The 22,010-nt window shown below is 39.1% G+C and overlaps 3 protein-coding genes across 8 annotated transcripts in view; 1 reads left to right on the top strand and 2 right to left on the bottom strand.

The window, feature by feature from the left end:
• Positions 1-1,433: 1,433 nt before the first annotated feature.
• ube2na (ubiquitin-conjugating enzyme E2Na) lies at positions 1,434-9,801 on the bottom strand. Its single transcript, XM_077595901.1, has 4 exons — positions 9,622-9,801; positions 4,548-4,794; positions 4,085-4,225; positions 1,434-2,663 (listed from the first exon to the last, which is right to left on the bottom strand). Exons 1-4 carry the CDS (start codon positions 9,649-9,651, stop codon positions 2,626-2,628), a joined length of 456 nt encoding a protein of 151 aa, XP_077452027.1. The 5' UTR covers positions 9,652-9,801; the 3' UTR covers positions 1,434-2,625.
• Positions 8,620-16,252, top strand: c1qtnf13 (C1q and TNF related 13). 3 transcript variants are annotated; one of them, XM_077595900.1, is made up of 2 exons: positions 8,620-8,701; positions 14,601-16,252. In XM_077595900.1, the coding sequence occupies exon 2, from the start codon at positions 14,636-14,638 to the stop codon at positions 15,623-15,625; it is 990 nt and encodes a 329-aa protein (XP_077452026.1). In that variant the 5' UTR covers positions 8,620-8,701; positions 14,601-14,635; the 3' UTR covers positions 15,626-16,252. The 3 variants fall into 3 exon arrangements, with proteins under 3 accessions (XP_077452026.1, XP_077452025.1, XP_077452024.1); XM_077595899.1 differs by lacking the exon at positions 8,620-8,701 and adding an exon at positions 9,138-9,613; XM_077595898.1 differs by lacking the exon at positions 8,620-8,701 and adding an exon at positions 11,891-12,034.
• Positions 15,993-22,010, bottom strand: part of nr1h4 (nuclear receptor subfamily 1, group H, member 4) — a 20,711-nt gene continuing 14,693 nt past the window's right edge. For 3 of the 4 annotated variants that reach the window (XM_077595895.1, XM_077595893.1, XM_077595896.1), the window contains 4 exons: positions 21,738-21,837; positions 21,498-21,644; positions 17,350-17,463; positions 15,993-17,271 (listed from right to left, as the gene is read on the bottom strand). In XM_077595895.1, coding sequence (XP_077452021.1) covers positions 17,033-17,271; positions 17,350-17,463; positions 21,498-21,644; positions 21,738-21,837 — 600 coding nt within the window. In that variant the 3' untranslated portion in view covers positions 15,993-17,032. The remainder of the gene's footprint in view (positions 17,272-17,349; positions 17,464-21,497; positions 21,645-21,737; positions 21,838-22,010) is intronic. The other variant, XM_077595897.1, reaches the window with a different exon arrangement.

The raw sequence follows: 22,010 nt of genomic DNA, 5'->3' as shown, positions 1-22,010 counted from the left end.
GACCACTACTCTTGACAGAATTGGTGCAGTTCAGTTAAAGTTGATGACTTTATGACATGGACTTGTTTCTTCAGCATTGTCCACAAGTTCTCAAAGGGGTTTAAGTCAGGACTTTGGGAAGGCCATTCGAAAACCTTAATTCTAGCCTGATTTAGCCATTCCATTACCACTTTTGATGTGTGTTTGGGGTCATTGTCCTGTTGGAACACCCAACTGCGCCCAAGACCCAATCTTCGGGCTGATGACTTTAGGTTATCTTGAAGTATTTGAAGGTAATCCTCCTTCATTATCCCATTTACTCTCTGTAAAGCACCAGTTCCATTGGCAGATTCCTGATCCCCAATGAACGTCCAACGTCTCCTTGTGCCCAGCGATCGGCTGGCCACCGATTCAGGTTGTCCCCCGCCTCTGGCATGGGGTCAGCTAAATAGGCTCAAGCACCCCCCACAACCCTAATGAGGATAAAGCGGTTCAGAAAATGAGATAGGTATAGTTAAGTATGGCCCATGTTATATTGCTCCATGAATGTGTTTTTTTTTTAAATTAATCTCTTGGCCCTCATATTGTACATTAAATAATTGGCTCCTATTGACAGCAACAGACGTCTAATCAATTTTAACCTTCTTAGCGCCAAAGATGGAAAATTGCAAAAAGTAACATAGCTGACTTCAAGGCAGGGCTTCAGATATATTGCCTCATGTAGCTACTACTTTAAACCAAAAGATGGCAGACATCAAGCTTTGTACCAAAGAGTGCTTTGCCTCAAACATTTTGGTCCATCTCTGAGAAAAAAGCCATAACATTATGAAGAAATAACATAGGAAGTCGGTAAGTAATTAAGACAGACGTAGCAATAAATTGATCTAGAATTTCAATTTATCATTCCTAATCAGGGGCGGTTTTTGCTATTGGCAATGTGGGCAGCTTTCCAGGGGGGCAAACTACTTAGGGGCACACAAAAGCCAACCCCCAATTTTTTTCTTTTTAATTATATTACCAGTTGTCTAGACAGAGATGAATTAATAAAATGCAACTGATTGTGTTAAATGTGGGCATAATTTTGTGATAAATAACCTAAAGGCACTTGAATCAAACCGTGGCAGACTTGTGATACCCGTAAATAACAGTGAAAAAATAAATAGCTAATTGTAGCATGAAATTGGTGATTTATAAACCTAGTAGTTTGTAGGAAGGATCTTTGTTCGAAGTAGAATAAATTTTTACCTGTGAAAAGTAACCACAAGGACTCAATATCTGTCATTAAGAAGAAAAAATAAAAATAAAAATCGGGGCATCGCCACATCCCAGATGGCAGTGACAAACGACCCCTCCCTCAAGACGATATCAATCTGCACAATTCTATTAGCTCAGTGCTAAATGATTATGGAAAGCAATGCGCTTTTAAATAAAGTGTGCAGACAACATGCCAAAAGTCAAACCCAAACAAGTTTTTATTAACTAACTGACTTTATTTACAGAACTGAAATGTATGCAGATGATCGCTTTCCATAACATTCTCAGAACTGGAAAAATCTTCCCTCCCCAGATGATCAAAAGTAATACATTTACAGTTAACTTTGCGGCCACAAACGTCAGGTGTCAAATCGTACAGATTTAGACTAGAAGAGCCTGCTCGCACCACACCTTAGCATCACATCTACCATCCCAATCCTGATTTCTTAAATAAAGTGAAAGCTCAAACGGAACCCTCGATTGGTGGTTGAAATGCCATTGGGAGGAAGGTCATAACAAACTGTGTCTTGTAGTGTTCGACTGATGCTTCACAATTTAAAAAAAAAAAGATTTGAGTTTAGCATGGGTGTACTAATGAGCGGGGGGAAAAAATACACGTTTTTGATATTGTAAAAATTGGGAAGAAAAAAAAAAACTTTAACTAAGTCAAGGTCCGTAATGTTCACCTGAACTCCCCACACACTGTCAAGCACAAAACACAGTTCTGGCTAGAAGTGGTTGAAAAGTGATGGTAAAGTATGCGATGAGTAACAATAAAAGGCTCAGGTTTGGCTTTCAGTTCTATTATCTGCAAGTTAAATTAGGAGAGCGGTTTAGCGATTTGCCAGAACAACAGTGCATCTCCAAGTGGGCGCCACGCTACACTACAGGCGGTAACTTTTATTAGTTATTAGTGGCTTTTCGTTAACAGTGACAGATAAACCCAAAGTTAAAATAAACATAAAAATATAGCATACTGGCCAAAGCTAGCCCTTCCTTCCCTACCCATTCCTCTGCAGTCCCCCCCCCCCATCCTCCTCCAACCCCATGTGGGATACAAGTTTTTCCCTCTTGAAAAGCTTTAAAAAAGCAGCAGTTGACAGACTATTGATGTACAAAGAAAGCCAGGTGAGCAGACCTAAACCTCTGACCAAACAGTAGTGAGTTAATAAGGACTAAGACGAGTCATTTTACTAGAACGCATTCAACTAATTACCAGCAGTTTTTCCCTTTACATTATATTCATGTTTATTTATAGCACGCATATGTATGTGTGTGTTTAATTTGACTGTGTCCTTCAAATGGAAATAAAGGAGGCATTGGCAGAACATGAGGACTTGTGTTCACACTTGACTTGCGGGTGCGTCTTCACTTTACGGGCTGCTCTTTGCTTCATTTGTTTCCTGCATAAAGTCTGGTCCATGACTTGGCTGGGAAAACAAGAATAAAAAGTGATGTCTAAAAATAATTTTCACAGCTGCACTTTCAAAAGCATTGGTGAGTCTGACATTTTCTCAATGGGGATTTTTATGCCAAAATGAAATGAAATTAGGAGTTGACCAACAGCGTCATTATGCTGGACCGTTTTTACAGCCATTAAAATGTATCTTTTAAACGATTTTACTGAACTGCCTATAAATGCATCATGCACGTTTGTATTGCAAAAAAAAAAAACGACTATAATATTGCCCAAATACTCAATATCAGTATCAGGGCTTGGTACGGCTATTTATGGAGTATGGGACAACATGGGATTTGGTCACAAATTTGGATCTGATCGGAACTTTATTTCATCCCGTATTCCGGAAATTTCTTGGTTGCAGTAGCAAGACAGACACAAGACAGACAAGACATTGTAGACCTAGGTAAAAAAAAAAACTGGAGCCACACACAGAAGTCCACATGGTGGGGGATTATAGTATGTGTATTATAGTACCATTGTGCATTTAAACTGATGCAATCAAAGTTTTTATCGAATCTTCCGCTTTATGACATGCAAAATCTTTCCTAGAAGGGACACATCTAGGCTGAAGGGTGTCAATTTTCATACATAGCCATGCTGTTGTAATTATTCCTGTGTGCGATCAGGCATTATCATATTGAAAAAATGCAAGCTCTTCTCTGAAAGAGACAATATTGGATGTGAGCATATGTTGTTTAGAACAGGCACACTCATTACATGGATCGCGATCTACCACTCGATTGCAAAGGTACTATTGCTAGATCGCCTGAGAGTAATATTTGATCCAGTCTTGGTTTCCTTCGGGCCTGAACAATGTCTTGTTTGTACGGTGACATTGCAATTTGCCCAGCGCAATACTCGAAATTTTTGGAACACGAATAATTTAACAACCATCAGGCTCAGCTGCCCTTTCTCCAGTCTCAGTGCTGACTTTCCCACCCACCAACATTTTCTGAAACGTGACACCACGAAATTTAAGAATTTTTCCGTAAAAATTATGCATCTTCTCAGTTCAAGCGTTTGATCGGCCATCTATGTTCTAATTTACATAAAATATGGAAATGTCACCCTTCCAAATCATTGCATTCAGTTTTAATTCCCAATTTGTAGTGTTTCAACTTTATGGAAAACCCGGGAGCAAAAAGAACTACATTGCAGGCCCAATTAGTTTCTCTCTGGCCTAAGTGTTTATGTGTAAATGAAAACAGCATTAGAAAATAAAAACAATTAGAATTTGGCATCATGAACACTGCATGATCTGTGGGCCTTGCTTGGCCAAAATATGCCGTAATCCCACAAGTGAAATAAAAGTGCCAGAAAATAAAAAAATAAAAAAGATTTGGCAGGAAACTAGACTCAACATTTGTATTTGAAACTTCCAAGTCTTACCTGTCTCTATAGCTTCAGCTTCGTTGGTCTTCCACTTCTCGGCAACGTCATTCGCTAAGGGATCATCAGGGTTTGGCGCACTTAGCAAGGCCTGGATTGACAGCAACACTGTGCGAATCTGCAGAGCTGGTGACCATTTATCTAAAAGAATGGGTTCAGAAAATAGGAAAGGCTAAGACAATGAAAATCAACATCGGAGAATGCAGACGGACAACATGGCAGAAGAGGCTAAGGTGTGAGGTGCACAGTACAAGTAGCACTAAGGAGACAGCTGTCCAAGTCTTGACCTCAGTGGAGTGTCATTCTAAAGGCCTTTGTCAAATTGCAAGGCGGATTACACTGTCAAATCTATCACAGAGCAAACTGTCAGCATGATTTCCCACAGCTTTGCTTTGCAAACTAAAACAATGTTAGGGAAAGTAATACTGACCTGAAAATATAAAACAGCCTAACTGTCACTTACCTTTGAGGATGTCTAGACATATTCTTCCCAGTTTGTCTACATTCGGATGATATATTTTAGTCATGAAGCGGACTTTTGGTGCTGCCATCGGGTATTCCTCCGGTAAAAAGAGTTCTAGTTTAAATGTACCCCCCTCAAAAGGTGAGTCCTGTGGTCCAGAAATGACCACGTGAAAATAGCGAGCGTTGCTTTCGTCTGGCTCTGCCTGGATACCTGGGACTGGCTCAGCAAATAAACGTTGAGTTTCCTGGCAAATAGAAATAAAACACAATCATGAAACATTTCAAAACGATTTTCTATTTAGTTCCACCATTTAGCAGTAAAGGGAGATTAGTCATTGAGCGGTGAAATCAAATCAAAGAGCCTCTAATGGTGAATCTACCACAACCTCCACAATATGTCCAAGAAAATACTCACGGCTTAATGATAAACTAATCTGGATCGATGCATTGAATGGTTAAGCTATGATCTATGATCAAATTGATCGAAACACCGAACACAAATTAACATGGCTGTCTTTCAAATGTTGTAAATGTTTCAAAACCATAATTGCCAACATCGTTCGTGATAGTATAGATTGAATTAAAAATCTTTAGTTAAGTCTGTATGTTATAGTCCACATTGTTAAGTTGTGAATATGAATGGAATTGGAGCAAATGTTTTTTAGTGTAAAGTATTGACATTGCATTGCCATGAAATTGGTGATTTCCATACATAGAATGTATGCACAGAAATTGGAATTTGATACCCCTACTATGTTTGTACATGTATGGAACTGTAGTTCATGTCACAGGTACGCCGTATACAGTGGTAAGGCTACTTCAATGGCAGTCATAATTTACCGTACTGAAGCATTAATGACAGCATGGTTTAGGGCTTTCCATGAATGTTCAACAGGATTTAGATCTGGGTTCAAAATCAGGGTTCCTGACACTGGTCAGGCAGCACATTTCACCCTAGGTTACTTTGATAGTCTTGAGATTCTATTTTCCTGGCACAGATTCAAGATGCCACATGCATAAAAAAGCACAGCCAGAATAAAACAAAATGTCCTCCATGTTTTTCAGGAAGAACAGTGCTCATTTTCGTGACTACTGAGTATTGAATGAAATGGTATTAACACTTCACAGAAAAGGTGATTGCCACTCTTTAAAATGACATGGGTTTTGATATTGCTTCCTTTCTTTTGGGGAAAAAAAATGCAGTAAAGGTGTGGACTCTAAGAGGGGGCTGTAACTATGAAAAGAAAAAAAAGAAGACAAACTGCGTGTGTCAAATTGCTATAAATATAAAGACTTTGACTCGATGCCACAGGAGGCCATTAGTTTCGGACCCATCAGCAACTGCAGAAGGTCATTACTCTCTGATAGTAACCACAGAAAAATGACCAATACTACACAACAGAAAGCTTTGAAATATTCTACTTTGAATATAAAACTATGCAAAGAACCATCTATGTTTAAGCAGTTTTTTCACATTGTGGGGGGGGGGGGGGGGGACCCTCAGGACAATGAGTTTTCTTGTTTTACTTTTCAGTGTTTAACCTTGTACAGCCTGGAAACATGTTATGTACGATTGTACATCAACATGATGACAATAACAGAAAATACTACAATGGATGCAGAAGAATACTCAAAAGCTACCGTACTTGTTTTTGACACGCTTCACCTGAATGCAGCTCGGAGTGAAATTCCTGAAATGTTTTAGATAACCCACAGACAAAACCTTGCTGTGAAAACACAGACAAGAGGGGCTCTAAAGGACTAGTCACACGCTCCAAAGGCTCAAGGGCTCCAACCTTCCCACCTTTTCCCATCAGTGCCTGGCTTCATCTCTTACCTGTACTGTCTAGCTTATATTTATCTGTTCCTTTAAGGCTTTTTTTCTCCCATAAAAAATGATTTTTGAACGATTCTAGTGTTACCATATTTACTCGCATATAAGCCGCATTTGTCGGACAAAAAATTGATGACTGAATCGAGGGTACGGCTTATATGCGCATTAAAACACGACATGCAAGAAACTGCAAGGTGAGAAAGACGAAACGCCATAACGCAAGACAATGCGGCCAATATGGTCATTTATTTCAAAATAGACAAAAGATAAACAGATAAAACGCTAATAAAATTTATTTTGACGTCTATGAAGGAACTTCAAGAATAAAAAAACTCACTTGTGCCTGTCACTGCACACTCAAGGCGTCGCTAACTTACCTAGGGTGCCGCCATCTTACCAAGTTAAACGCGCTCTGACTGGCTAGACGAGAGTAGCCTTGATAGATGTGTTCGTAGCGTTTACCATGTCAGCACATCCCAATAGTTGTTAAGGCTGATCGAAGGTCTTGCAATTCATCGTTTAAATATCAGCCTCGATACCTGCATAATGTGTATCTCATGCTATTATTGCACCGAGAGACTTGGTGAAGACTATACCGCTACGGACACACAACCTGGTTGTGCTAAGGTTACTTCCTTTTTGAAAGGAAATGATTCTACATTTGTGATTATGAAATTAAACAAAATTCCACTTAGATTTTTTTTAATTTCTTGTTCGAAAGTGACAACTATTGCAGTAATATGAACCATCGAAAAAATTGAGATATTTCGACATTAGAAGCAAATTGGCTGCAACAACATCTTAAACTTCCGGAAAGAAAATTTTAATTTGTCATTAAAATGCACCAGGTTCTCATTAAGATAAAGTTGTTTCTTTTTTCAAATAGAATAATTTACTCTAAATTGCCCCAATGTATGGGTATGAGTGTGCATGGTTGTCCATCTCCTTTTGCCCTGCGATCGGCTGGCCACCGATTCAGGGTGTCCCCTGCCATTGGCCCGGAGACAGCTAGGATTGGCTCCAGCACCCCCCGTGAACCTAATGAGGATAAAGCGATGCAGAAAATGATATATTTTGCATTTACAAAGACAGGCATATTAACTTCCTTATGATATTGACCCTAATAATGTGCTTTTCATTCATACAGTATCTCAGAAATACCACGTGCGATGACTTTTCTTGAGATTTTCCCTTCAATGTAACAAATTTGTACTCCTATTAAAACCATGAATATGGAGGTGAAAATTGTGAGTCAGGGGTCACATTTGCACTAATTCCCTGGTCCTCAGAAAACAATCAGCCTAATGCTTGAGTTCTTGGCCAATACAGCGTACCGAAAAATATATATTTTTTGTGAATAAGGGAAATAAAGTTATTCCACACTTTACGAAAATGGAGTAGACAAGTCCTTAACAGGATTTAAAAGAATCTAAACGCTTTTCGGCAAACTTATTGTTGTTCTAATGAGGGCGTACATCTACCTTGAGGCAGACAAATCTACTGCACTAGAGGATTTATTTCCTCACGCAGCAGCTTTGCACTGCAGTAAAATTAGTTAGAAGCATGCTCCTAACTTTATTCTGCCTGAACAAAGCAAAACAAAAATAAATATAAACCATAAATGAAACAAAATAGTGTATAACTTGGAAAACTCAGCCCATATCTAACTGTATTTACCATAATTATGATTAAAAGTACAAAGAGTAAGCAATAAAATAATCACTGCAATGGCATATGGTTACATCACACAGGACAAGAGGGCATCTTTAGTCATTTTCTGATTTTCAATTCACCATATATTTATGATAAAGAAATATTTTTTTTATGTTTCCTGAGATATTGTCAAGTTGAGGTTATGAACAGCAAGCAGCAAACTAGTTTGCACAGTACTTCAACATTACTTTGTTGTGCAGCACTAGAAGGGATGCTGATTAACATTTTTATTTGTGTGTGTAAAAGCATTTAACATTTCATGTAAGGACTTTACAACTGTAGTTAACGTAGATTAATGATAGGATTCCATGTTCGGTACAAATTACGGCAACACTTGTGTATACAGTACCATTGTCTAATTTAAATAATTTTTGCAAGTTAATGGTATGGTTAGGACAGGTAACACCCCACAATGGATGAGTATCAGATAATATATTTTCTTCCCAAGTGGCTTGGCAGGTGAAGTAAGGTGCAGTTAAAAAAATAACCACGTGAGTCAAAAGTGAAGCACAGGTTTGGATGTGGAGTCTGAAAGGCAAGGAAATGAACTGTGACTCAACCCAGTAAAACCTGTGAAATTAAGTTGAAATAAGGTTTCGAAATAGGTAAGTCACATTCACAATGAATACTATTACTCTCACTCAACGTGTTTTGCTAGCTTGCCGTTGGTTACGCAGCTTTTTGTATCAGATTCAGTTACATTTTGATTGTTTAAGACAATATGTGGCTCAACCTGTTCCTCAGGTTATGATACACATGCAAAAAGGTTTGACAGAAGAATATATCCCCTAAAATGTACAGCAAACCCAACTCAGATGTATGCATAAATATAGCCAATAATACAGGATATTTTTCCATTTATTAGGCCATGAATCCTCTTTGAATTTTTTTAAATTCGCCGTCAAATCCCCTGAAAACCAACAAATAAAATCAATCAAATGTCCAATATATCACCTAACAAGTTTGATTCTACAGGATTGACACAGTGGAGACGATCGTTTTGACGAGAATGACATTCACTTTACACGCAAAATGGCACGAACAGGCCGCACGATCAAACATTCTACACTAAATAGACAGCTTCTAAATACGTATTTTCTAACTAAAAGATAACTTCTATTTGGAGAAAAGATCCGCTCGGGTTTTTGTGTTTCGGTCCCAATTTTGAAATACATAACGAGGGCAGCTTTGCTTAGCATAGTTAGCTTAGTTAGCCTTTAGCCAGCCAGGCACTCAGACCCAACAGCGATCTCTTAAAAGAAAGAGAGAGTGCCTATTCTTAAATATGGATATAACTATTCACGCCGGCGAACACGTCAAGCGCCGATGTTTATATTTTAACCCCAACTTTTGAGCGCTATCCACACGGAATGAAAACGGAAGTCACTTCAGACAACTAACGGTGTCGTGCTGGGTTGCTATCGTTAGCACGAAAAGCCCATAGACGATATTTGGGGCGCTGGGGCCTAAACTATGGAGTTGAAAACACAACGTAAAAGCCCTCTTGGTTCATGTTGGTGAGTACCTTTATAATCCTGCGGGGCAGTCCTGCCATCTTGTCTTAAATGCGAGCTTTAGCTCAGTCAGTGCCTCCTCTGTCGCCGCTGACAGCACACGCACACACCTACGACTTCCGGGTTCTCGACGTCACATGACCCCAGATGGACGCACTTGCGGCAAACCATCTGTTGAACGCGGCAACAGCCAGTCGCGTTGACCGATAACATATATAGCGGCGATGGCGAACAAGTAAGACACAAATAGCAAAAATGTTAAACCGTGAGAGTCAAAGAGCCACAACACGGAGTGTCCTGCCAAAACAGACACACACAATTAAAACCATATTATTCACCATAACACTTTCTTCCCCTTACAAAACAACAATGTGTCTATCCATTTCAAGGTACTAAGTGTCCACCCTCAAAACACACATTTAATGCAATTTAGCCAGAGTTAACAAATCAACCCTGGATGTTGCAGTAGCAAAGAGACGCATTCATGTTGGCCAGGAGCCACATGCGGCTCAGGAGCCACACGTTCGCCATGAGAGGGGTGGGCAATTAATTCCACAAAGGGCCGCTGTGGGTGCAGGTTTTCGTTCCAACCCATAAGAGGAATCCTTTCCACCAAACTGGTATTTTAGAAGTGCAATCAGTGGATTGCAGTCGGCTGCTTCTTGTTTCAGCAGAAATCTAATTGGTTAAACTGTCTGTGTTGGATTGGTTGGAACAAAAACCTGCACCCACAGGGGCCCTCAAGGGCCGGGTTGCCCACCTCTGACGTTGAGCAAACCTGTCAACCTCTCCCAATTGCTCCCCTTATTAATGATTGCAATTCCTTTTATTAAGCGATTTAAAACGTACAAATGCAACGCAGCACATATTTACCCACATAGGGTGAATTTAAAAGTCTAAAATTTTCTCCAACGTGGACGGGGTGCCCAATCAGTATGCACGAAATTCAAAATTCTATAGATGTTGCTGTATGACGCTTACATCTTGACCTTTGCTTGCTGACGCGCTATATTTATATAGTGAAAAGGCGGACAGGTGAAAGGGGAGTGCGTGTGCGCATATCATGCTTAAAGCATGATCTTTTTAGCAGTCAACGATTACCTTTTCGTCTGCTACCAGTGACCGAGACGATCCAGATTGGAGCCGAAATGGGCAAAACGAGATCGGTCATACAAAAAACGTACTTTAAAAATCACGTACAAAAATTATTATACGGCATACACAATTTGAAATGATAAAAAAAACAAATAAAATACGGGAAAAACGTTTAAATTCACAGGTATGGTATAGCAACCCATTGAATTTTCCACCCAGGCCTAGTGGGCACTGATTACCTTATTGTGTGTAACAGTATAGTAATCTGATTTCTCATATTACTAATCTGTATCCGCAGTTTAGTCATTTTTACCTCCATATTACTAAATCTTGGGTATAGTTTTGTCATTTGTATTGACAGTTTAGTAATCTGTACCCACAGATCTAATCTGTATTCACTATTTAATAATCGTCGGTACAGTTTTTTACAGTTTAGTAATACGTACCAACAGATTATTAATCAATCTGTACCCACATTGTAGCAATGGTAATTTAGTGATTTTGGATTACAACTGTGAGCAAAGTTTAGTCATCTTTGGCTACAATTTAGTAATCTGATTTAGGTTATACCCACAGTTTAGTAGGGATGAGTATTGGCTAATGTCTGGCAATACGATTTGAATCCCGATTCGATCCAGATTAATCCAATATACTACACAATTATTGTGTTTTTTAAATCTCACATTGGAAAAAAACAAATCAAAACTATATATCAATTTATTTTTAAAGCTCATTCACTACTAAAATAAACATGTTTTTGTTTCATGTTTGAATAACATATGGCTTTCATTATAACATTTACTCAGTTTTAAGTGCAGACCAGTTTTAATGCAAATCATCCTAAATCCAAAACTGCTTAAATGCAGGATTCTAAATATAATACTAGAGGGAATAGCACTCAATAATTTTAACATGGCTTGTCAAAACATTACCTTGAGCATTGCAGGTATAATAAACACATAAATTGTATTTTTCAAACTACTATTGAAGATTATTTTTCCTATTTGCTATTCTCAATGGGCTTGCTCATCATTTGTTTTAGACAAAACAAAGATTTAATTGGACTTTACAGGCAAAGAGGGCTGTGTAGACAGTTCTGCAAATATTTTTTTTCTCTGAAGGCTAAAGATTAGAGGACGATGCAGAGCTCCTCCTCTTGGCATATGCTCATAGACAAAAGGATATGCGGTTTTAGTTTCAGGCCTTTCTCAAAATTTATTGGGACATCAGCAGGTGACCAACACACGCCGCACTGGAACCACATTTTATCATATATCATATTTTTTTTAAAGAAAATGTTAGGTATTCATATGCTGCATTGCCCAACAGGTGAGTTTTATATTTCTTTCACAAATTTTGCCAAAGTAAATAATATTTTGGCATGGCCGGTGGACTGTTTTAGTGCAGATATGAAAAATTGTATATCTTTGAAGAAAGAGTTTGAATGTGGACAAAAATGACAAACTTTGTTGGCGCTTACATCGACATTACATTTCGTTAATCTTATTTTTCCTGTATATATAACCCGTAGTTTCTTTGTTTTTAAATGTTTAACCTACTCACCAAATTATTTGCAAACCCTAAAAGTATCTATTTGACTTTTGTATGTATGTGTATATATATATATATATATATATATATGTATATATATATATATATATATATATATATATATATGTATATATATATATATATATATATGTATATATATATGTGTATATGTATATATATGTGTATATGTATGTATATATGTATATATATATGTGTATATGTATGTATGTATATCTATATATATGTGTATATGTATGTATATATCTGTATATATATATGTATGTATGTATGTATATATATGTGTATATGTATGTATGTATGTATGTATATATGTGGATATGTCTATATATATATATGTGTGTGTGTGTGTGTGTGTGTGTGTTTGTGTGTGTGTGTGTGTTTGTGTGTGTGTGTGTGTGTCTGTGTGTGTGTGTGTGTGTGTGTGTGTGTTCCTGCACCTATTCGTGGCGTCACGTGGTCAAATGGTTTCTATTTTTTGGGGGGTGTAAAATTGTGATTGCATAGAGCTAACCCCTCAACTATTGATCTTTTGTTAATGTTAGCACAAGGTTATTTATTACAAAAGGTTTTTACTTTAAACTAAATGTGAATCTGCATCCCTGGTAAGAAATGCAGGGTAGGTTTTGTGTGTTTGTGTGATTAAAATACATACAATATAAGGAAATCAGCATGAAAAAAAAACATTAAAGTTAAGTTATCATTCCGTTCTGCCTCACCTAAAAAAGCTGTCCTAATATGTCTATTGTTCACCTCACACAAGAGCAGATGAAGCAGAACCTAATTCAGTCCCACGTTTTCACAAAGAGAATCAGAGTATCAGCCACTTTACGGGGGCATAGCTGCTCGCGCCATTTCTATCAGCTAGCAGTTGAAATATAATAAGATATGCATTACATTGCAATATGTCCGTTCATTTGCCCCTCCCAGTCACAATGGGTTGAACGTTTATCACTGTCATGAAACATGGGCATTCACAGTCAGTCTTTCCAGTTTAAATGAATTGGGCATCCATCGTCATCAGTGGAGTGCGATGTGTTAAATACTATGATTAGATATTTCAAAATAAATGAATAAACTTTACAGTGTTACTTAACCAGTATGTTTTTATTCATTTTAATTTAATTGATTTTATCTATTAGCCTTGTGAGAATAAGCGACTCAGAGAATGAATGAATGAATGGATAAGTTGCACTGGAGTATAAGTCGCATTTTTGGGAGCAGATTTTTTTTCTCTATCAGAAACCACGAATGAACTTACGTTAAAGTAACAAATGCAAAATGGAGAATATTGGGCTAAATAGGCATCTGTTAACATAACAGTTTTGCAGATAACTATAACCTAAAAAAAACTTTACAAAATAGGCTTATCAGTGGTCACAGAAAGAAAGAAAAAATCATGATATTTCAGGCAAAGCATGAAGAAACTGTGACTTGTAGTTCGGAAAATATACATATAATATAAAAAAATACTAAATATTATGCTTGTTTAACCAGTCGTATGATGCACTAGTGACATCACTGCATTCCCGTTTTTGTTTTTCCAACCGCTCTGTCAAAATGGCAGTCGAGCGTTCTGACTACTGAGCATAAAAAATGTAGGATTCCAGCACGCTAAGGGAGTATTTCTCACGGAGTAAAAGTTTCCTTGTAGTATTCTTCATGCGCAGCAATTGCTGGCTCTGTTACATCCCAGATAAGTTTGCTTCAGTGTGTCTCAGGGCAACAATATAACCAGGCTGATGACTTCCCTAACCTACATTGTTTTTTTCCCCCCGCCCTCTCGAAGTGGAGTTCATTAGCTCACTAGTCACTTAACTGCCACACCAAGTATGAAGAAACATAATGACTTCAATAAATTTCAAAACATTTCCATATTAAACAGTTTCAACCAAGAGTTCATGTTTTTTTTTTTTAAATTCCTGTCAAATTTAGAGTTACCGAAGCTCCATTCCCTATTTTTTTAAAAGTGTAACATTCTGGCAACCACCGTGACCGAACATTTCGTTGACAGACACTTCGTCGAACGGACGCTTCGTCGAACAGACATTTCGTCGCCGGACATTTCGTCGACGGACACTTTGTCGCCAGACAGTTCTCCTAACCTTAACCACTATTAAAGAAGACAAAGGAAATTCACATATTCTTTATTAAAGAAAATAAAACAGCAAAAACTCGCTCGACAACACAGTCACATTATCATTTGTCCGTCGACGAAATGTCCGGGTCCCGGCAACCACAGCTCGCCGTGTATTGCTGTAAAATGTTATGTTTATTTTTCTACATTCATTGAGCTGCTCTTTGCTTCTCGGCTTCCCTTTTCCAGCTGAAAGGAGCTCACATCTTGGATTTTTCCTGATCATGTTCACCACCTCGCTTCCGGTCTCACCCCTGCAAGCCCCTTCAGTGACAACAGGTCTCCGCTCTGCTTTCTCTGCTTCGCGGACCAGCAGCATCGTGGGGGGCAAGCAGAGTGTTGTGACTTTCAACAAGCTCGTGGTGAACGTTGGAAAGGATTTCAATCCGGACACCGGCTGCTTCCGCTGCCGGGTCCCAGGAGTGTACTACTTCTCCTTCTCAATGGGGAAATTTCCAAATAAATTATTGTCTGTCATTCTGGTGAAGAACGGGCGGGAGGTGCAGGCCATGGCCTATGATGACTACCGTAAGAAAGGACGCAAAGTGCAAAGCCAAAGCATAATGATTGAGCTGGAGGAAATGGACACAGTATGGCTACTGTTGCAGCAGAGTTCTCAGTATGCTTTATATAGCAATTCCGGCCCATACGTCACCTTCTCCGGTTACCTCGTCTACCCTGACACGTCTTCAGGCGGCTTCATCGGCAACCACTTGACCCCTCACTCGAACTGTCCCCCACGTGTGGGCTACCAATCGTTCCAGCAGCCTCGTTCGGCGTTCTCCGTGGCACGGACGTCCACGTTTATAGGTCAGAGTCGTAAGAAGCACTACAAGTCGCCTCTGACCTTTGACGTGGAATTCGTCAACATCGGGGGCCATTTTAACAAATCCTCCGGCAAGTTCACCTGCCTGTTCCCGGGCGCCTACTTTTTTGCGTTCACTGTGGGGAAACATCCGCGTAAGGCGGTTTCCGTGCAGCTGATGACTGGGGAGGGTGTAGTCCAGGCCATGGTGTTTGACGAGGACACCTCCAAGAGACGGGAGATGCAGAGCCAGAGCTTGATGCTGAACCTTCGCCGGGGTGACACAGTGTGGCTGTACAGTCAGCATGATAATCGCTATGCTGTGTACAGCAACCAAGGGAGGTACACTACTTTCTCAGGATTCTTGGTATATCCCGAAGACAACCCACTAACCCACACTCACAAATAAAGACTTCACTGTTGATCTTTATTCATAAAAAATCAGTATTACAAAAGGGTTTCCCCATTTTCTTGTTTGTTATCTATCAATATAGAGCTCTGCCAGAAATTCCAGTTGGACATTTATTAGCAGATAGTTCCACCAGGTGGCGATGGTATGACACAAATCATCCATTCGTTCATTCAAGTCAGTTGGGATAGCTCCAGCACCCCCCGCGATCCTAATTGTGCAATTTAGTAAGCAGTAGTAACAGGGACTCCTTGTCACAATTTCATTTGTATATTATATGTATAGGATTTAGGTATAAACTATAAAAGCGGAGAAGACAATCGTGTATATTTTTAACAGTGATCTTGAGAGACGTTTATGCTGTAATTTACTGTAATTTTAACCCATTTTAACTTTTCTCAGTTAAGGACAGGCTGTATTTATTTTCTTTATATAACAGAGTTTTCCTATTCAATGGAAATGTTCTGAAAATGATACAAAAATTTAAACAAAATGTTAAAATGGGGTTTAATTAGTTAAGAGTGAAATGATTAGTTTTGTGTGTATGTATAACCTATGCGTACCTATAATGCATGTACATATCGTATACTATATGCATACCCAATTAAATATTTTGGATGTGAAAAAGTTCTTGCAGTTTTCTCATTTCTTTTTATTAAAATGTATACTGAGTAAGATGATTAATAAAATTGTAAAAGATCAATTTTTAACCTGATAGGTAATTTTCTTATATACTTGGAAGAAAACATGACCTATTAATTAATAAAATATTAGAATTATTGTGCTGGTCCTATTCCACGCCTAAAGAAATCATGCATTATAATAATGAGAATAATAATAACGAGATAACTGATTTCTTAAATACTGCACATTTAATAATCATTTAAAAAAGATAAGGGCAGAAATTTGGTACTTTACTCATGAACAGCTAACATATCGAAAATACCAGTATAATTTTTTGGGTGCTATTTCAGGGCAAAGAGACAAAAATAAGAATCTGGAAAATACAGATTAAAAATAATTGCTGTATCCAAACATACAGTTGCTTTTAGAATGATGGTAAAATATTTTTTCCACCTTAATTTTGTGTTTACATATCATTTCACCTAAAAGATCTTCCTTTTTTGTGCCGTTGACGATGCTGCGCCAAAGCCACACGTGACTTTGTCATTCTTCTAGCTGTGATTTTAAATAATGTTGGCACTAAATATGCATCCAATCCATTTTGAGTATGAGGATTAGTTGTCTATTGCCATCAACAACAGTCCTTGAGTTAAGAGGTTACCAACCTGGGAGTGTACTCCACATCAAACAAAACTACAGTCATTGGGTAGATGAATTTATTTGAAAAATGTGGGCCAGTTGATAAACACCAAAAATGTCCATGTTACATCCCAAGAGGTTCCTTCACTGCACATCCCAGATCTCGCACAGTAACGGTGTGAATTTGTGATCGTTCATCCTCCACGATGTAAGCATTTCTGCGTGGTAGTGGTTGAGGGTTCTCAGTTCAGTCAGTCGACCCAAAAGACGCGCAAAGTATTGAGGCTCTTGCGGATGTTGCAAAATGCACAGCTTCCTTAGCACCTCCAGCATGGGTTCCTGTAGGTTCTCCACAGCCGCTTGATTCTTTACATATAAGCGATCTAATTGTAATTGGATTGTTTAGTCAGATGCTCGATTTTTTGCTTTCCAATTTGTGATAAAAAAAATAAGCTACTCACCTGGTGTCATGATGGTTATGGCAGTGAGGAGGGCCTGTTCCTCTTGCAACATGTGAAGTTCACCAATGCTTTTGTAAAAATTAAACATTGGTGTAATGAACTCCTTTGAAATACCTGTAAGAACAGAATGAGCACAATTACAATCGGTTGAAATGTTGGGATCTGTGTGGAGTTTGCATGTTCTCCCCGGGCCTGCGTGGGTTTCCTCCGGGTACTCCGGTTTCCTCCCACATTTCAAAAAAATGCCTTGTAGGCTGATTGGACACTCTAAATTGCACCTAGGTATGAGTATGCGTGTGCATGGTTGTCCGTCTCCTTGTGCCCTGCGATCGGCTGCCCACCGATTCAGGGTGTCCCCCGCCTCTGGCCTGGAGACAGCTGGGATAGGCTCCAGCACCCCCCACGACCCTAATGAGGATAAAGCGGTTCAGAAAATGAGATGAGACAAACATGTAATCATTCACAACTGTCACATTTCTGAGATGGAGGTTTCAATCCCCGGTTGGTTCCGACCTTGAGGTGTGGAGTTTGCTTGTTCTCTCAGGGCTTGCTTAGGTTTTCTCCGGGTACTCTGGTTTCCACCCACATCCCATAAACATGCAGGGTAGGCTGGTTGAACACTCTAAATTGCCCCTATTAGGTATGAGTGTGACCGTGAATGGTTGTCTGTCTCCTTGTGCTCTGCGATTGGCTGACAACCAATTCAGGGTGTCTCCCACCTACTACCACATAATTGGCTGTGTTAGGCTCCAGCACCCCACTTGTGCGGATGAGCTGTACAGAAAATGAATGGATGAAAAATGGCTTTTTGTCTTCGACGGATTTGATATGCTGGGGGAGATGAATAAAAAAACGTAGGAATGGATGTATTATACATGTCCGTCTTCATTCGTTCATTTTCTGAACCGCTTTATCCTCGCTAGGCTCACAAGGGTGCTGGAGCCTATCCCAGCTGACTTTGGGCCAGAGACGGGGGACACCCTGAATGGGTGGCCAAGCCAATCGCAGGGCACAAGGAGACAAACAACCATTCACGCTCGCGCTCATACCTAGGGGCAATTTAGAGTGTCCAATCAGCCTACCATGCATGTCTTTGGAATGTGGGAGGAAACCGGAGTACCTAGAGAAAACCCACACAGGCCCAGCGAAAACATGCAAACTCCACACAGGTGGACTGACCTGGATTTGAACCCAGGACCCCAGAGCTGTGAGGCCGACGTGCTAACCACTCCCCGCCGGACCGCCCACATGTTCTTCTTGTTACTTCTAAATCAACTTCTTTGTCATTATGTTACCAGCGATGATTGATGCTATTGCTGTTGATTTAAGCTTTGAATCTATGTGCTATTTTTGTCGATCGCATTAGCAGCGGTTGAAAATAGAACGTCTGGATGCATAATGCTATCACAAATGTCAGAGGGGCCCAAGAGAAATACACAATTAAACAATAGCACTATTGATATTTGGATAAGGAACAATTTCAAACTATTTTGCTTCCTTGTCTCTAAGAGAGATGAGGTGACTGGTCGGCAAAACAATCATCCATTCATTCATTTTCAGTGCCGCTTATCCTCACTAGGGTTTCAACCCCATTATTTTTAAGCTATATTTCAAACTGTTGATTTGTGACCCAATGTTATTGCAGTGCATTGTAAAGTTAAACTGTCATGCTTTAAATAAACTTTAAAGGTGCTATGAAATAGTAACCATGTCAAAAATGTCAGCAGTAATGTAATTTTCCATATAGAAAACACATTTGCTACTCAAATTTGGCTGTTTCTTTAATTCTTTGTGATTTTTTTTTAAAAATTGACCATTAGATGCGGCCCAGTAGTCAAGTGGTTAGGGTGTCAAGCTTCACAGTTCTGGGCTTGAAGGTTCGATCCCAGGTCAGTCCTCACTGTGTGGAGTTTGCATGTTCCCCCAGGGCTTGCATGGGTTTTCTCCGGGTACTCTGGTTTCCTCCCACACCCCAAAAAGCTGCATGGTGGGCTGGTTGAACACTCTAAATTGCCCCTAGATTTGAGTGTGAGCGTGAATGGTGGTCCGTCTCCTTGTGCCCTGTGATTGGTTGCCGGCGATTCAGGGTGTGATGTGTTCTATTTGGAGTGTTTCTAATGGGCGTAGCCAAGGCAGCTGAGAAAGAAAGACTAATTAGCTTTTCATTTTATTATTGAGAATTCTTTTGTCTCTTTTTTGGATGGGATTGTATCCACGATAATTTCAAAGTCACTAGCCCTCGTATTTCATAGCACCTTTAAGTAAAAACTGCCACAACCCTAATCTGTTTCCCTTAATTGTACCTCAGATAGTTGTGTAAAAAATGGCAGAAATGAGACAAAATTACAGGAAATTAAACCTAAGATATTATAACCAGGTTATCCCTCTTCCCACATTCGCTGAATCAGACATTTATATCAAATAGTTTTTTATTGGAGATGAGTATAGGCTGCAAAATACACATGCAAACACACACACAAAACTAAACGAAATGGAACTCATTAAAAGTATTGAGCCAGCGTAACCCAAACCTGCCAAGAGATCAACAGGTCACCAAGACTTACGTCCAAGCTAATGAATCATACATGAAGGATCCGACTCAAATAGCCACAAAAACCAAGACGATGCAGAAAAACTTGATGGAGGAAGATATGACACTGAAATGTTTATTTATTTATAAATATTTATTTACATACATGTATGTATATGTATATAAATATTTCATCAACACACTTATTTATTTATATATTTATTTATAAATATTTATTTACATACATGTATGTATATAAATATTTCAGCAACACACTTATTTATTTATTTCCATATTTATTTATAAATATTTATTTACATATATGTATGTACAGTGGTACCTCGTTATACGACCGTTCGTCATACGGAATGCTCGTCTTACGGGGGAAATTTCGATCGAATAATTCGCCCGTGATGCGGTCAAAATTTCGTGATGCGACCAAGCCAGGTGGCCATGGCATTTTTTTTTGCATATCTTTCGTGTACGTATAACAATATTTACGAGCACCGGATGAGCTATTCAGACCAGGAAACGCACAACGCCCATGCGCGGGGAAAAGAGGGCTTTCTGGGTAATGAAGTATACTCGTGCTCGCAACAGCATCCCCGGTAGCAACTCTATCATAGGCGCCGTTCGAGGGGATGCGAACACAGATGCTACAAGCTAAAAGGAGCCGCTAGCCAGCGCCCCTGAAGCTCCCATGAGCAGCGGGGCGATCGCTGATAAAAGACTCTGCTCGTTGGCTGCTCATAAGAACATCGGGGGCACTGGCTCGCAACAGCATCCCCGGTAGCAACTCTATCATAGTCGCCGTTCGAGGGGATGCGAACACAGATGCTACAAGCTAAAATGAGCCGCTAGCCAGCGCCCCCGAAGCTCCCATGAGCAGCGGTGCGATCGCTGATAAGACTGCTGCTCGTTGGCAAGTGGTCGTGCGTTCTCCGATTGTGAGGACATTTGTGTGCATCATTTTCGGAATATTTTGAAGGGAATAGTACGACGGCAAACAGCCCATCGATAGCGAACGTGAGGGTGGAGTGTTTGTTCTGTTTACGAGTGCGTTGTGTGGAAGAAAAAAAAAACCGAAGCCCCTCTCCCCTCGGCGAAATCCGGCCAATTTTAGTTAGATTAAACACTTTATTTCTATTAAACCACTCGTTATTTATTACTTTGTCAATATATGGCGAAATATAAGAAATAAAACATTTTTTTCAATCCAATATCCTGTTTTTGGTGTTTTTTTCAGAGAGTTGGAACGAATTAATTTGTTTCCCATTCATTTCAATGGGAAACTTTTCCTCGAGTTACGAGAATCTTGTCATACGAGCTCAGTCCCGGAACGGATTAAGCTCGTATGTCGAGGTACCACTGTATATGTATATATATTTCAGCAACACATTCATTTATTTATGTATAGATTTATTTATATATATATATATATATATATAAACTTATTTATTACCTATTTATTTATGTCTAAAATTTATTTTCCTGTGTCTGTATTCTCACCCTCGGGATGAATAAAGTTATCTAATTTAATCTAATCTAAAAGAAATGATGTGTTCTCAATTGACTCCAGTAGGCAATGTGAGAAAGTATTTACTCCAATAATACGCACCACTTTTACGTATCCGCTCTTCCAAGAGTTCAGTGTGTCCGCTGGGCATCTTTCGGCTAAAGACTTGAGCCGAGCGCAAAAACATGGCTTCAACGGCCGAACCTTTGAGCAGAGCAATCTGATCTTCATGATCCAGGGACACAAATCCTGTTTAAAAAGATCATAAGGAAAAACAGCAGCATTTTTTTAATTTTGTTTCTGAGTTTTAATAACATATTTTTACAAAGAGGAAATTAAAACCTGGGATGTTTTTTGTAAACTCCACCAGAACTTGAACTTGACTTGTTGCCATTTCTGTCAGGAGGATGAAGTTTTCTTCTGCACTGTATTCTTCTTGTAGCTGGAAAAAAAATAGATATATAGTGGTGAGAAGATTCATTTTATTGATTTGAAAATGAATTTTTGTTCCACGTAAGGGCGACTCAAAAAACGGGAACTATTTAACAATCCAATAAAAGCAGGATTGATGGAAGAAACATATTTTGTTCAGAGTAGATAAAGTCTTTAAAACAT

This window comes from Stigmatopora argus, chromosome 3 (genome assembly GCF_051989625.1).
Source record: "Stigmatopora argus isolate UIUO_Sarg chromosome 3, RoL_Sarg_1.0, whole genome shotgun sequence".
In the NCBI taxonomy this organism is placed as follows: domain Eukaryota; kingdom Metazoa; phylum Chordata; class Actinopteri; order Syngnathiformes; family Syngnathidae; genus Stigmatopora; species Stigmatopora argus.
Note: the sequence above shows the minus strand (reverse complement) of the source record. Positions and strands in the feature narration are given on the sequence as shown.